Source organism: Coffea arabica, chromosome 11c (genome assembly GCF_036785885.1).
Source record: "Coffea arabica cultivar ET-39 chromosome 11c, Coffea Arabica ET-39 HiFi, whole genome shotgun sequence".
Lineage (NCBI taxonomy): Eukaryota > Viridiplantae > Streptophyta > Magnoliopsida > Gentianales > Rubiaceae > Coffea > Coffea arabica.
The window spans coordinates 3,024,475-3,038,670 of record NC_092330.1 but is presented as its reverse complement, the minus strand read 5'-3'; the positions used below and the strand labels follow the sequence as shown (position 1 = coordinate 3,038,670).

Sequence of the window (14,196 nt, the reverse complement as noted above, 5' to 3'; positions counted from 1 at the left end):
TTAAATTGCACCATAACAACTTTTGCAAGTTTGCTTACAAACTGGAGCAACTGCTCCTAAATCTTCCCTGGCTAATCTAATTAACCAGAGAGGGAAGGAAACCTTCCAGTAGACATCCTCTACTAAGTTCAAGGCAAACCTTGCCAAACTATGACTGGCCACATTTCCTTCTCGTCTAATGAAGGAAAAGCTGCAATTTCTGAAGTTGTTTTTTAACAGCTTTATGTCTTCAACTAGCGTTCCAATCTTTGCATCCCTTATGTCTTCATCTAGGATCTTGCTTACTACTATCTTGCAATTAGATTGTACTTCAATATTCACCCATCCTTCCTGCATTGCCACCGTTAAAGCTTTCCTAATGGCACAAGCTTCTTCCACAACAGGATCACTACATCTTTTTTTCAATACCAGCCCAAGCTCCAACAATATCACCATCTCCCCTCCTAGCTATGAAACCCCAGCTAGCTTTCCCATGCTTTATATCAGTTGCTGCATCCGTATTGAGCATTACAACTCCTCCTATTGGCGGTGTCCATCTGTCTTGACTTTGTGGACCTGTTTCTTGTTCAGCCCCTCTTATTTTTTGATTGGCCAACTCATACTCTTGCCACTCTTGCACCGCTTGGTTAATTACCATCCTAGGACATTTTTTCTCTCTATTAAATTGAACTTTATTTCTTGCCTTCCATACCTGCCACAGAATATTTACTGTCAACACTATATGCTCTCTTCTATCCTTTCTCTGCTGAGCATCCATTAGGCTGTTCCACCATAACCGGAAATTGGGCCTAAAATGTTCCATTCCATCCCATCTCACAGGTGCATCCTTCCATATCATTGTTGCCTGCTGACAGAAAAATAACATATGCTCTAGTGTTTCAGTTCCCTCTCCATAACATAAGCACTTGTCCTCCCCTTTCCCAATTCTACTCTTTATTACTTCATTCACTGGCAAGATCCTGTGCAGACATTTCCATATAAAATGTTTCAGCTTATGCTTCATGTTTAGATTCCAAATGAACTTCCAAACCTTTGTATTTCGCTTATTTCTGCTATCACCCTCCACCTGCATTCTGATCATTTCATACCTACTACTCCTTTGTTTGTGCAACTTCTTTGCCAAAACATATCCTATCTTAATAGTATACTTCCCAGATCCTTGCTATTGCAGATACTAATAGGGATTTTTTTATATTCGTGCAGTCTTCCTCATTAAAAATGGACCTCATGAGCTCCATTCTCCATTCCCCATTCTGAATAAGCTCATTTGCTTTTCGTATAGAGCAACCAGGAGGCTTTACTGTAGTAACCACCCCTTTTCCTCTATCAGGTAGCCACCCATCTGCCCATACATCAATTGTACGCCCATCTCCCACTCTTTTTTTTGCTTCCCTTTCTAGCAACTCACATGCACTGAGCACACTCTTCCACATCCAAGAGTCACTCTCATGAATTTTCATCTTCCAGATTGACTCCCCCTTAAAATACCTTCCCTTCAGTATCCTACTCATCATCAGATTTGGCCTAGTTAAAATCCTCCATAATTGTCTTGCCAGCATTGCAGTATTGAATTCCATTAGATCTCTAAAACCCAATCCTCCATTTCCTTTAACATCTGTGAGTCTCTCCCATCCTAACCAGTGAATCTTCCTATCTTTGTCATTTCCACCCCACCAGAACTTTGCCATTTCTTTACATATATCAACACAGACTCCTTTTGACAGTCTAATACATCCCATTGCATATGTAGGCATTGCTAGTATGACAGATTTCAGCATTACTTCCTTACCAGCTTGACTCAATAGTTTTTCCTTCCACCCCTTCAACCTATGCACCACTCTCTCCTTTATATAGCTGAACACCTGTTTTTTTGTCCTTCCTATTACCACCGGTAGGCCCAAATACCTACTCTGTTGTATTTGCTTCATGCCTTCTAGCACCTCTATCACCTCTTCCTTTTTATCCTTTTGCATATTTTTTTCAAAAAACACAGATGATTTATCAGCATTGATCATTTGACCAGATGCATTTTCATATATCTTTAAAATCTGCATTACCTGTTGTGCCTCCTCCTTTGTTGCCATGCAGAAAATAAGAGTGTCATTTGCGGAAAACAGATGAGAAATTGCAGGGCACTCCTTTGCTATTCGCAGTCCAGATAGTTTTTGACATTGCACTGCATGTTGCAACAAACTAGATAGACCTTCAGTAATCATCACAAACAAGTAGGGTGACAATGGATCTCCTTGTCTAAGTCACCTCTAAGGTCTAACATAACCCTTTCTCTCTCCATTAATATTAAAAGAATAGCTAACAGATGATACACATTTCATCACCCACTGGATCCACATCGGATAGAATCCCATTTTCTGCATAATTTTTGCCAAAAAGACCCAATCGACTCTATCATAGGCTTTGGACATGTCTAGCTTAAGAGCCATGTGCATTACTTTTCCAGCTCTTTTGGTACTTAGATAATGAAAAAACTCATGAGCAATTACCACATTGTCCAAAATGTGAGGACTCGTAAAATTCTTCTTATTTTCTTAAAATTCCCTTTTATTTTGAATAAATTACTTAATAATAGCTTTACTACTCATTTACCTTCTTCATAGTTGCAATAAATCATAGAATTAAGAGTTTTTCCTTTACTTTCATCGGTAGGGTAAATTAGTGTTTTCGCGTATTTTGGTAGTGTAATTAATTGGTGATGTGTGGGTACTAAATTTGGTGGTTAAGAGTGAGTTTTAGATAAGAGGAAGTGTGTGTGATTAGAAGTGCTATTAATAAGTTAGTGAATCATAGGTTAAAACCCTAGTACACGCGAGTTACGAAAAATAAACTTGAACCGACGTGCACCGTTTGCTACCGATTGAGTGCACCACTTGAACACTATTTTATTACCTTAATCTCCTTATTATTAATTGAGAAAAATCAGCCCCAAAATATCCTCAAGCCAACCAAAATTTTGGACCAAGAAAAAGAGAGAAAAGAAAAAAAATTGACCACAAATCAAAGTGTGACACTTGTTGACTTTAACCAAGCAAATTTCCTATCTTCTTATCTTTCTTCTTGGCTCATTTTTCTTCATTTCTTGCTGGTCTTGGCCGAGAGTGAGAGGAGAGAAAAACAAGTGAGGAAAGCTAGCAACTTCAACCTTGAATTCATCTTGTTTGAGTGAAATCTCAAAATCTAAACCGATTAAACTTACCTTGTGGTGTTTTGCAAGCTTTGTGTGGTAAAAGTTTTGGAAGAAAGAGGTTTGGTTTTCACTTACAAGCAGCTCTTGTAAGGTATAATGGTTTCCTTTCCTTTTCTTGTGCTTAATCTTGTTAAAATTGGGAGATAAACTTGTGTTCTTGGTTTCCTATGGTTAATTATTTAGTTTTGAATGATATGGTGGAATGTTTAGCTAGGGTTTGAAAATTTCAGTTGTGATTATTGTTGTTTAGTTAGTACATGATTGGGGTAGTGATTCAAGGCATGAATGTTAATTTTAAGCATTAAAACATCAAATGCCAGCAAGTGTAGTGGAATCTGCCCTGTTTCTGCACTGCATATTCGTCCATGATAAAGGCCAAATCAGGTCTTGCTCAAAACATAAAAGTTGTAGGAAATGGAGTTAAATATCTACCTGAAAAATTTCAGCTCAATCGGATGATTGTATCTTGTGAAATGACTAAATTACCGCTGACTGCCAAAAGCCCTATTTCACAGGCAGCTTTCTGTTTTCTTTGAGATTTCACATTTTGACCTTGAAAATGCATGAACTAGGTGTCGATGTCTCATAGGAAATGTAGGTCTCTGTCTTAGCTTCGAAACACCATAAAATTTACCCCAATCTGATAAGTGTAGCTTCAATTGTGACCAAAACGCCGGAAGATGTCAAACCTATTATTTAGCTATTTGTCTTTAAAACTAGTTTCCAGCTTTGGTCTTGGTGGTTTCATTGTTAGAATTGACTTGTAATTGGATGATATTAAGCCTAGTTGAAGAGCTATTGTGTTAAGATTGCTTATGTGTGAATTTGGGTTGAGTTGAGGAAAGAAATGAAGCCCTAAGTGGCTGGAAAATAGTTAAATACAAAGGACATGCTACCCAAATTTCTATTACTTGCTCTTATGAATATTAGTAAGATGTAAGGTTTGATTTTAGGGTTAGTTGGATCTTAAATTACACATGTATCCTTAAATGCACTTTAATAGTAGTATATGAGTTGTTTTTGACCAAGATTTGGTATCAACTAAGATGAAAAGTGTTAGTTTTATCTCGAAAACTTTGAATTACATTTGCTCACTTCAATTTGGGATTGGTTATTCTTAGGGCTTGTCGGTGATCAAGGGCATAATCCGGAAGGAAACTTTTGACGTTATTTTGGCTTAGACAGGTGAGTGTTCCTTGTGTGTTTGTACAATAAGTGACTATGTGACTATTTGTGAATGTTTGCTTGAATGTTAAATGCTTTCTAAGGATTGCTAAATGGATTTTGGATGGGCGAGTGTATATTTTATCGCACTCAACCCAAGCCAAAGTGAATTTTCAATGATTGAATACTACTTGTGCATGAATGTAAGTCTTTTGGCTGAATTGAGCCCTTGTCCTTCATTACCAGTCGACTCGAGCTAGAAGCGGACTCGGTCGGGTGGCTGGTGACCCTGGGACAGTGTTTTGGTATACTCGAGTATGACCATGAAAGTTGGTGGAGAACTGGCCAATGAATTGGCTAGTGGCAGGAAATGAAATCAATGAATAAATGTCAATAAACTGGAGGAATTTTCACTTGTAAATGTTTTCTAATGTCAGAAGAATAAGGAAAATGATGGGCCAATGAATGAATGAATGACTTGAATGAATGGTTCTAAGTGAGCACGCATCCTTCCAATAATTGAGTGTTTATTTCTTGAATGACTGGATATTACTGTGCAAAATATGCAAGTTGTTAAATGTAACGTTTCCCTGATTTCTATACCTGATTACTTGTTTGGGAACCTCACCGGGCTTTTAACTCATTCCACGCCATTTGTTTTTCTTACAGGGGGTATGAGCGAGGTGTGAGACTGGTACAGGCTAGCATAGTCTAGTTTTTTTGAAATTTTGCGATTGTACTCGCACTAGTTTGATATATTTGAGATTGTATGGATGTTTGAGATAGAAATGAATATATCTGTATGTTCCAAACATGGGAACTGTTATTTCCTTTATTCTTGAGGCTGCACCCTATTTTCTTGATGTGAGTGAGTGAGTTCTGGTGAGAACTAGGCAGGCGGTCCGCCGAACTCCTGGGTTACGCCCTAGGGGGAGGTGGGGTCGTCACACAGAATCTGTCCACCAGGTATAAACACAGATTGGTTAAGACTGATACGGTGTTTTAGTAAAGGCTTAACTCTATTGACAAGAGCTTTTTCCATGATTCTATACACAACATTACATAGACTTATAGGCCTAAATTGGGACACCATCACAGGAAATTCAGTTTTTGGAATTAAAGTAATGATGGTTTCATTGATAGACTACAAAAGGTGGCCAGAATGGAAAAAGCTAGAAATTGCAGCAGTTAGATCACCTTTTATGATGTTCTAAAATCTTTGAAAAAAGACTGGTGTCATACCATCCGGCCATGGTGCCTTGTTTGGATGCAATGAGAACACTGCCTTCCTGACCTCCCATTCTGTAACAGGTCTTGTTAACCTTATGTTCATCTGAGTGGTAATGGTCTGAGGAATTCCTTCAAGGATTACATCAACTTGGCTCAACTGTGAGGCTTTAAACAGGTTGTCAAAGTAGTTTGTTACTTCCTTCTCCACTTCAGATTCAGTATTACACTAATTTCCATTTTGCATTTGAAGTGTAGATATTTTATTTCTCTTTCGTCTGGCCTCAACTAGGGCTGTAATCGAGTCGAGTTGAGCTCGAGTATCGCCATACTCGAGCTCGACTTGACATACAAAAAAGGTGAGCTCGAGCTCGAGCGAGTAGTATTATTGGAGCTCGAGCTTGAAGCTTGCTCGCAGTACTTGAGCTCGACTCGCATGGGCTCGAGTCAATGCGAGCCTTATCGAGCTCGGTCGAGCTCGAGTTACTAAATTTCATTTTCTTGATAATTTTTGAGCGAAAAGACATTATTGCCCTTTTAAAATTTTTATACGACTTGAAACATTTCGTAAATTCAACAATTCTTTTAGGTATAAGGGTGATTTTACAATAATAATATATTAAATAATTAAAATTAAAAGGCTCGATAAGGCTCGACGAGCCTTTGAGCATGGCTTCTGGATGCTCGAACTCGGTCAACCCGAGTTTGAATCAAGTTTTTGACCGAGCTGCTCGCGAGTTCATCCCTAGCCTCAACCACAACATGAAAATAACTTGTATTCTTGTCTCCCTCCTGAAGCCAGTTTATTATAGCTTTTTGTCCGCAGAAGACTTCCTCTTTTTTATAGGCATCAGCAAGCTTTTTTAGTTGATAATTGGTTTCCTCTTTTGCATTAGGCCCCTTTGCATGCCTGCTGTATGTGATTTTCTGCTTTAGTACCTCAATGTCCTTCTTGGCATTACCCTTTAACTTTTTGTTCCATCTCATGAGCTCAAATCTACAATCTTTGATTTTATTCTGAAGTCTAAAAAATCTAGAACCCTCCTGCCTGTTTCCCCATGCTTTTGCAGCTACCTCTCCTACTTCTTGATATTCAAGCCATTTCCTAACAAAATAGAATCTCCTTTTCCAATTTCTTTTTATTGGTTCAGTTCCCACCGACATCATACATTGATCCGATGCTTCAACATGAATGTGAGTGCACTTTGCTCTTGCATAGGTCTCCTTCCATTCACTATCCATCAGAACTCTATCCAGTCTTTCCTTTACCTCTCATGTGTTATCCCATTTATTCTCCAAATCCAAGGCTTCCCCTCCACTCAATTTCTTCAATTCGGATTTGAAAATTCTAAATTTATTTTGTCAGATATCAACTTGATATATGGATTTGAAAGTAGTTAAATAATAGATTTGGTGAGAGAAGACATGTATATATCATATATGTTTGTTAGACTCAGAAAGATTGATAGTATCATATAGTAGGTTGGATATTTACTATGTAATATTCGTAATTTGTTCAACTCTGCTATGTTTGTAGATCTTTCAAATCTAATATTTCTATGATATATTTGATGATGTATTTTCTGCTATTACATTATTGCAGAGCTTGTGAATGAAACGTTAATTTCTATGAGAAAAAAAGGATGAACTTCTTTCTTATATTCACTATGAACTTCTTTGACCAAAGTCGTTATTGTAGTCTTAATTTGACTATTCGATGGACAAACTCGCGCGAAATATGTCGAAGTTTTAGATACCTACGAAGCTTGTTGTCCTTTTCTTTTCCGCTGTGGGTCACAAGTAACATGGACCTAACAACAAAAGTATACGAGCCAAACAATAGAAACAAAAACTTTTAAGTACGAATAAACAAAGTATAAGTGGACTATCCCTTGGATTACACAATAATTGATTAGAGAAACTTGTATTGTTTTTGGTAAAAAATTAGAGAAACTTGTAGGCAGAGACGGATTTAGAGTAAACTACACTATGTGTAAACTAACAATTTTGCCTCCACTAATCCTGCCAAAATCTTTAGTTTATATGTATAAATTAAAACGGTTGGCTCAACATTAATAAAATATTGCTTACTTGCCCTAACTGCTTGAATCGAATCAAAATCTTTAATTTATATGTGTAAATTAATAACTATGCGCCCACATTTAGTGAATATTGGCCATCAATCTTCAACAAAATATTTATGTGATATTCTAAGTCAACAATTTATAAATAAATAAATAACTGCACATTTCACCTCTTACACTTAATTAAAACCACAAACAAAGACTAAATTTTACTTTTACTCATTTTCGACTTCATTCTCAATACACTTTAAAAACACAAATACATTTGTAAAATTTTGTCAAATTTTTAACTGTGATTGAAACTCAAAAAAATTGCTTTTTCTTCATTTCACTTTTGCAAAAAAAAAAAAAAAAAAAAGAAGAAAGAAATCTACATAGTGATTGTCTACATAATTGTTCAAGTATATTGTTTAAATTATGTGGTAAACATATATACCTCAATACTTGCACGGTTACATTTACACATTACATTCGCCCTCACTGAATTGCATTTTTGGCTCCGCGACTATTAGTATGTTTTCGAAGCTCTTTTGTTATCTTGAACTTATTATACTATACTTAGATAGTAAACAATATCTTCTCTCTAGAAAAAACTCTCTTCCTTCTCTCTTATTATTTTCTCTAATTTCTCAACTATTTCATGGCTGCCCTTCAGCCGTCGGCTGAGGGGCAAGGATTATCACCTACAAAAAAAAAAATCTTTTTCTCAACTTTTTTCTCAGCCGGCTACATCGCCTATCCACATTCAGCAGGCTTCTGTCTACAAGGGAGAAGCTGCGGTAGTTTTTTCTAAAGCAGATGCAGACAAACTTGCAGCGCCGTTTCAATGGGCTTTGGTGGGAAAATTTTCTCATGGCCGACCGTCTTTGGAAGACATTCGAAAGTTTTTTGCTTCTTTAAACCTGAAGGATCATGTTTCTATTGGATTGATGGACTATAGGCATGTTCTCATTAAGTGCATGGCTGAAGCTGACTTCAACAGAATTTGGATGAGAGGGATTTGGCAGCTGGGTAAATATCCGATGCGTGTGTTTAGATGGACAAGGGAGTTTCATGTGCTTAGGGAATCATCTCTGGCTCCGGTTTGGGTAGTTCTTCCAGCTCTGCCCATTCATTATTTCGACAAACATTCATTATTCTCCATACTTTCTCCAGTAGGAAGACCACTGTTTCTAGATTCGGCAACGGCAGCTGGGACTCGACCAAGTTTGGCCAGGGTATGTGTGGAGCTCGATGTAGCGAAATCTTTTACACAAAGAGTTTGGGTGGCTGTTGAAGGGGAGTCTGGATTTTGGCAAAGGATTGTGCCAGAGAATATGCCATTGTATTGTTCAACTTGTTCACGTTTGGGTCATTCCCAAGAGCAATGCAAGAAGAACGTAACTGAGGTTGGGTCTCGGTATCTATATAAGCATAACACAAAGCTGCAGACGGATCTATCGTTAGAAGTTAATAATGTTCAAGTGTCTAATTTAGACCTCGTGAAAAACCCAGATGCTAACTTGGAAAAAACAACAGATGCCGTGACTGATTCCGACGAAGTGCAGCATACTGAGATGGGCAATTATGCGGAAAAACTAAAAGGTGCAGTGGTGGAGGAAGTTTGTACTGCCACAAAGGTTCAAGAAGTTAATAAGCCTGATGATCACCTAATTCAGCTTGGAGTAACTAAGTTGCTGTCCTCTGCTGGATTTGAACAACCACAAAATGATCTTGCAATGGAGCTGACAGTTCGTGAGAAACGAAGGGAAATGGAAAACCAGCTGGAGAAGGTCCACGGGAATGAATACCAAGGGACCCGTTTTGAAACTAATATAAATCCCACAGACAAACTTCAGAGTAAGGCCGACAAAAATACTCTTCATCATCTAAATACTGATCACCAAGTGGTGATAGTTGCTGCATCCAAGCCGACAACATATGATGTGCAAGGGAATTTGAATACGGCTCATATGAGAGAGCAAGCACTTGTTGGGGAACAATTGTTAATGCAAAAGCATTCAGAACAGACCCATGGAAATGATGAAGGGACCCAAGCTACATCGTCTGAAGCATCAAAAGAGAAACTTCAGTCCATGGCCGACAATAACTCTTTGGAGCATCTCTATGTTGAGTTGCGAGGAGTGGAGAATTTCGGTCCTACAGAGCATGGGATAGTGGAGGTTAATTCACCAACTGTTGCAGGAAATTTGTCTCCCAGACCGGGTGTCCCACAAGAAAATTTGACTGAATCATCTGGTCCTTCTTCAAGTCTTGATCAATCAGGGGGGGCTGACCGTAATCCCAAACAAAAAAGGACAAAAGGTTTGAGGGCTAATCTGCAAACCGACAGAATTTTGCGCTCACGGTCAGAGACATCATCCAAAAACTCATTCCAGGTTCTTTCTCATGATTAATGGCATTTTTTGGAATATTAGAGGAGTAGCTAAAGCACCTAATCTACGAAGATTAATCAATTTAGTACGGACACATCATCTCCAATTTGTTGTGATTTGTGAGCCAAAGTTAGACGTATCTAAAATACAAACCATTCGTCTACGTCTATTATTTGATTACGTGCTTGTTAATTGTTCAAGTGATATTTGGGTGTTCTACAATAATCCTTTTCTTTGCTCGATTGTTGGTAATTCGGATCAGCATATTTCTCTACATGTACAAAGTCCCCTAATTCCTTCTCCAATAATTTTGTCCTTTGTTCATGCAATATGCTCAGTTGACGAGCGGCGTGAGTTATGGTCCTCATTGTTAGCTGATAAGCCTAGTTTTCTTCCTTGGTGTATTGGGGGTGATTTTAATGTTATTGTAGCACCTCATGAAAAAAGGGGAGGTCGTCCATTTGCTATAACAGAAGGAGTGGAATTTCTGTCTTTCATGGAGGAGGCTGGAGTATTCGATGTAGGCTTCTCAGGACCCAATTTTACATGGTCAAACAATCGACGAAGTAGAGCTCGGATTTCAAAGAGGTTAGACAGGTTCTTAGTCAACGGGGCATGTCTGGATCTTTCTCATAACATTTCTGTCATTCACTTGGCTAGACATCCATCTGACCATTCACCGTTAAAGCTCTCATTTGTTGCTCAATCAGATACTAAGCCGCGTCCATTTCGATTTTTGAATGTGTGGACAACTAAACCACAACTCTTGGAGGTAATACGCCAAGCTTGGACTCAAGATGTCAATGGATCTCCGATGCGTGCTCTATGTTCTAAATTATTGGCAACAAGAAAAGCTATTCAGACATGGAACAAAGAACACTTTGGAAACGTGATCGATAATGTGCGATCTGCAGAAATGGCGGTGCAACGGGCAGAAGAAGTGGTAGATCAAGATGATTCGGAGGAGTGCCAGATCGAACTCAAAAAGGCTCACGCGGAGCTGAGATATGCATTATCAATTGAAGAACAATTTTGGAGGCAAAAGGCTAGGGTAAAATGGCTTCGACAGGGAGATACTAATTCAAAGTATTTTCATGCGATAGTAAGACAGAGACGGGCTCAAGCTATGATTCATCGTATCAAAAAAGCCAATGGTGTTTGGGTGGACAATGAAGCTGATATAGCAAGTGAAGCAACCACCTATTTCTCTGAACTTTTCTCGGATTCTTTGGGATCATCTGCAGATATGCTACATCTCATTCCACCTATGATTTCGGGAGAGGATAATGTGAAGTTGGAAGAAATCCCTTCAATTGAAGAGGTCTATAGAGTCCTGCAGGCAATGGATGAAGAAAGTGCTGCTGGCCCAGATGGATTCACGGGAAAATTTTTTACTTTTGCATGGCAAATAATCGCCCAAGATGTCTACAAGGCGGTACTCAGTTTTTTCTGTGGAGCAGAGCTACCTCGTTTCATCACCTCTACTTCAATTGTTCTAATTCCGAAGGTGCCAAATCCTCAAGATTTTTCTCAATTTAGACCCATCAGCCTATGTAACTTCTTCAACAAGCTATTATCAAGGATCTTGGCAGACAGAATGGCGGGAATATTGCCAAAAATTATTTCTCTCCAGCAGACAGGATTTGTGAAGGGTCGCAATATAACCGAAAACTTCCTACTTGCACAGGAGGTGATATCGGGTATGGCGAAAAAGAATAGAGGTGGAAATGTGGTTATGAAACTAGACATGTCTAAGGCATATGACAGAGTGGCATGGAGTCATATTATAAATGTTCTGAGAAGGTTCGGTTTTGGTGAGAGATTCATTGATATGGTTTGGCGACTGATTTCTAATGTCTGGTTTTCCGTCATTATAAATGGATCCTCATATGGTTTTTTCAAGTCTTCGAGAGGACTCCGCCAGGGGGACCCATTATCACCAGCATTATTTATTATAGGGGCAGAGGTGTTATCTAGAGCACTGAATAATCTTGTCATGCAACCAAGATTCGTGAGTTTCAAAGCTCCATATGGATGCCCGTCTATTACTCACTTGGCATTTGCGGATGATGTTCTTATATTTGCAAATGGATCCTCATTTTCCCTGAAGGCTATCATGAAAGTGTTAGATGATTATCAAAGATGCTCGGGCCAATTACTAAATGTACAAAAAAGCTGTTATCTGGTTCATCCATCTGTATCAATGGCAAGACGACGGCTGCTTGATCGCATCTCTAGGTTTGCCCGCAAGTCATTTCCAATACGCTATTTAGGGTTTCCGCTCTACATTGGAAGATGCAAATCATCTTATTTTGGAGAAGTTTGTCACGCAATACTAGCAAGGATTCTGTCTTGGAAATCAAGGTTACTTTCCTTTGGAGGAAAAATTATTCTAATCAAGCATGTACTATCTTCAATACCAGTTCACCTAATGTCAGCTGCAGTGATTCCCAGCTCGGTGTTTAAAACTATAGAAAAGGCATGCTCGGCATTCCTCTGGGGATCCTCACCCGAGGAATCGAAGTTTCATTGGATACGTTGGCCTCAATTGTGCTATCCAGTTGAGGAAGGGGGAATTGGATTTCGGAGATTATGTGACGTCTACACAGCCTTTTCCTCCAAGTTATGGTGGAAATTCCGAACAGAATCATCACTGTGGTCGACCTTCATGAAAGCAAAGTATTGTAAATGTCTGCACCCTTGTCAGGTAGAACTCAGGCCAACGGATTCGGCAATTTGGCGAAGGATGCTCAATGTGAGTCGGCAAGTGGAACTCTCAATATTATGGGTGGCCAAATATGGGGCGTGTCATTTTTGGTACGATAACTGGTTGGGGAGTGGTGCATTGTTTCTAAAGGTTCCAGTTATCCCAAATTTGACGTTCCGAAACTTCGTAAACAACGGCCATTGGGATTTGAATCTTCTATACCACACATTGCCAAAGGAAATTGCTTATTCCATCTCAGAACAAATGGTCCCAGAAGAAGGAAGTATAGCTGTAGTCTTTTGGATGCCTACAACAACTGGAAATTTCTCTCTACATTCGGCTTTTGGGGACATTAGGCAGACCCGACCCACGTCTATGGTATTTGCTTCCATTTGGCACCCTCTGATACCTTTGAAAGTTTCATTTTTCATGTTGAGATTACTTCTGAGGAGAATACCGACACCGGATAAGCTTCGTAAATTTGGTTTCCATTTGCCGTCAAAGTGCTTTTGCTGTACTGAGCCTTCCGAGGAGTCTATTGAGCATTTATTCTCCAATGGACACATTGCGTCATTCCTTTGGAATTATTTTGGAGGGTTATGTGGAATAAAATTCTCAGGATCTTTTCTACGAGCACGCATAGTTGATTGGTGGTTGAATTCACAGGATTCTGAGTTACGAAAGATTATTTGCCGTATTCTTCCTAGTGTAATTTGCTGGCAGATTTGGAAGGAAAGGAACAAAGCAATGTTTGAGGGTGTTCAGATGCAATCATCGGCCATTCGCCAAGCCATCTTCTCAGAAATCCAATCCATGGTAGGAATACATTTTAAACAATTGATAAGACTACAATCCTTTTGTCAATTGTATGATTGGTCAAAGGCACCTGGGGGTACGGTTGTTTATCAACGTATCCGCTGGGAAACCAAAGAGACATGGAGGTATACTCTTAACACGGATGGATGTGCTAAGGGTAATCCAGGAATAGGTGGAGGTGGGGGCATACTCCGGGATTCTACTGGATTACCAATGATTGGTTTTTCGGCATATCTGGGAGAAACTACATGTCTCCGTGCAGAGGCTTGTGCCCTTCTTATTGGTCTTCAGATCTGTATACATAACGGTTTTGGAAACATATGTGTACAATCAGATTCTTTGGTTTTAATTGGGATCATTCAACGTCGTACTCAGTGTCCGTGGAAAATTCGAAGATACGTCAACCAGATTTGGCAATTATTAGATGATCCACCTAGATTCACGCACTGCTATCGGGAGGCTAACACAGTTGCTGATGCTTTATCTAATGTGGGTATATCTCATCCAAATAAACAAATTGAGGTTTACGATACTTTCAGTAAATTCCCAAGGTTGGCTCGTGGGGCAATCCGTTTGGACAGAATAGGGATACCTTCAATTAGAAAAATGAGGATTATGTAA

General features: G+C 39.0%; 2 protein-coding genes across 2 annotated transcripts; one reads left to right on the top strand and one right to left on the bottom strand.

Annotated features, from left to right (window-relative positions):
• Window positions 1-6,757, bottom strand: LOC140016423 (uncharacterized). Its single transcript, XM_072069937.1, has 6 exons — window positions 6,293-6,757; window positions 5,609-5,753; window positions 2,316-2,369; window positions 1,225-2,203; window positions 692-959; window positions 1-447 (listed from the first exon to the last, which is right to left on the bottom strand). Exons 1-6 carry the CDS (start codon window positions 6,755-6,757, stop codon window positions 1-3), a joined length of 2,358 nt encoding a protein of 785 aa, XP_071926038.1.
• A 24-nt stretch (window positions 6,758-6,781) lies between these two features.
• LOC140016422 (uncharacterized) lies at window positions 6,782-14,196 on the top strand. The gene is made up of 3 exons (XM_072069936.1): window positions 6,782-6,787; window positions 8,400-9,981; window positions 10,391-14,196. Exons 1-3 carry the CDS (start codon window positions 6,782-6,784, stop codon window positions 14,194-14,196), a joined length of 5,394 nt encoding a protein of 1,797 aa, XP_071926037.1.

Coding starts and splice junctions, on each gene's coding strand:
- LOC140016422 (XM_072069936.1), top strand. Junction 9,982..10,390: donor CAAACAAAAAAGGACAAAAG/GTTTGAGGGCTA, acceptor CAATATGCTCAG/TTGACGAGCGGCGTGAGTTA.
- LOC140016423 (XM_072069937.1), bottom strand. CDS start 6,757: ATGTCGGTGGGAACTGAACCAATAAAAAGAAATTGGAAAAGGAGATTC. Junction 5,754..6,292: donor AAAACTTGATTCAAACTCGG/GTTGACCGAGTT, acceptor AAAGCCTCACAG/TTGAGCCAAGTTGATGTAAT. Junction 960..1,224: donor TGGAGAATGGAGCTCATGAG/GTCCATTTTTAA, acceptor ATGTCTGCACAG/GATCTTGCCAGTGAATGAAG.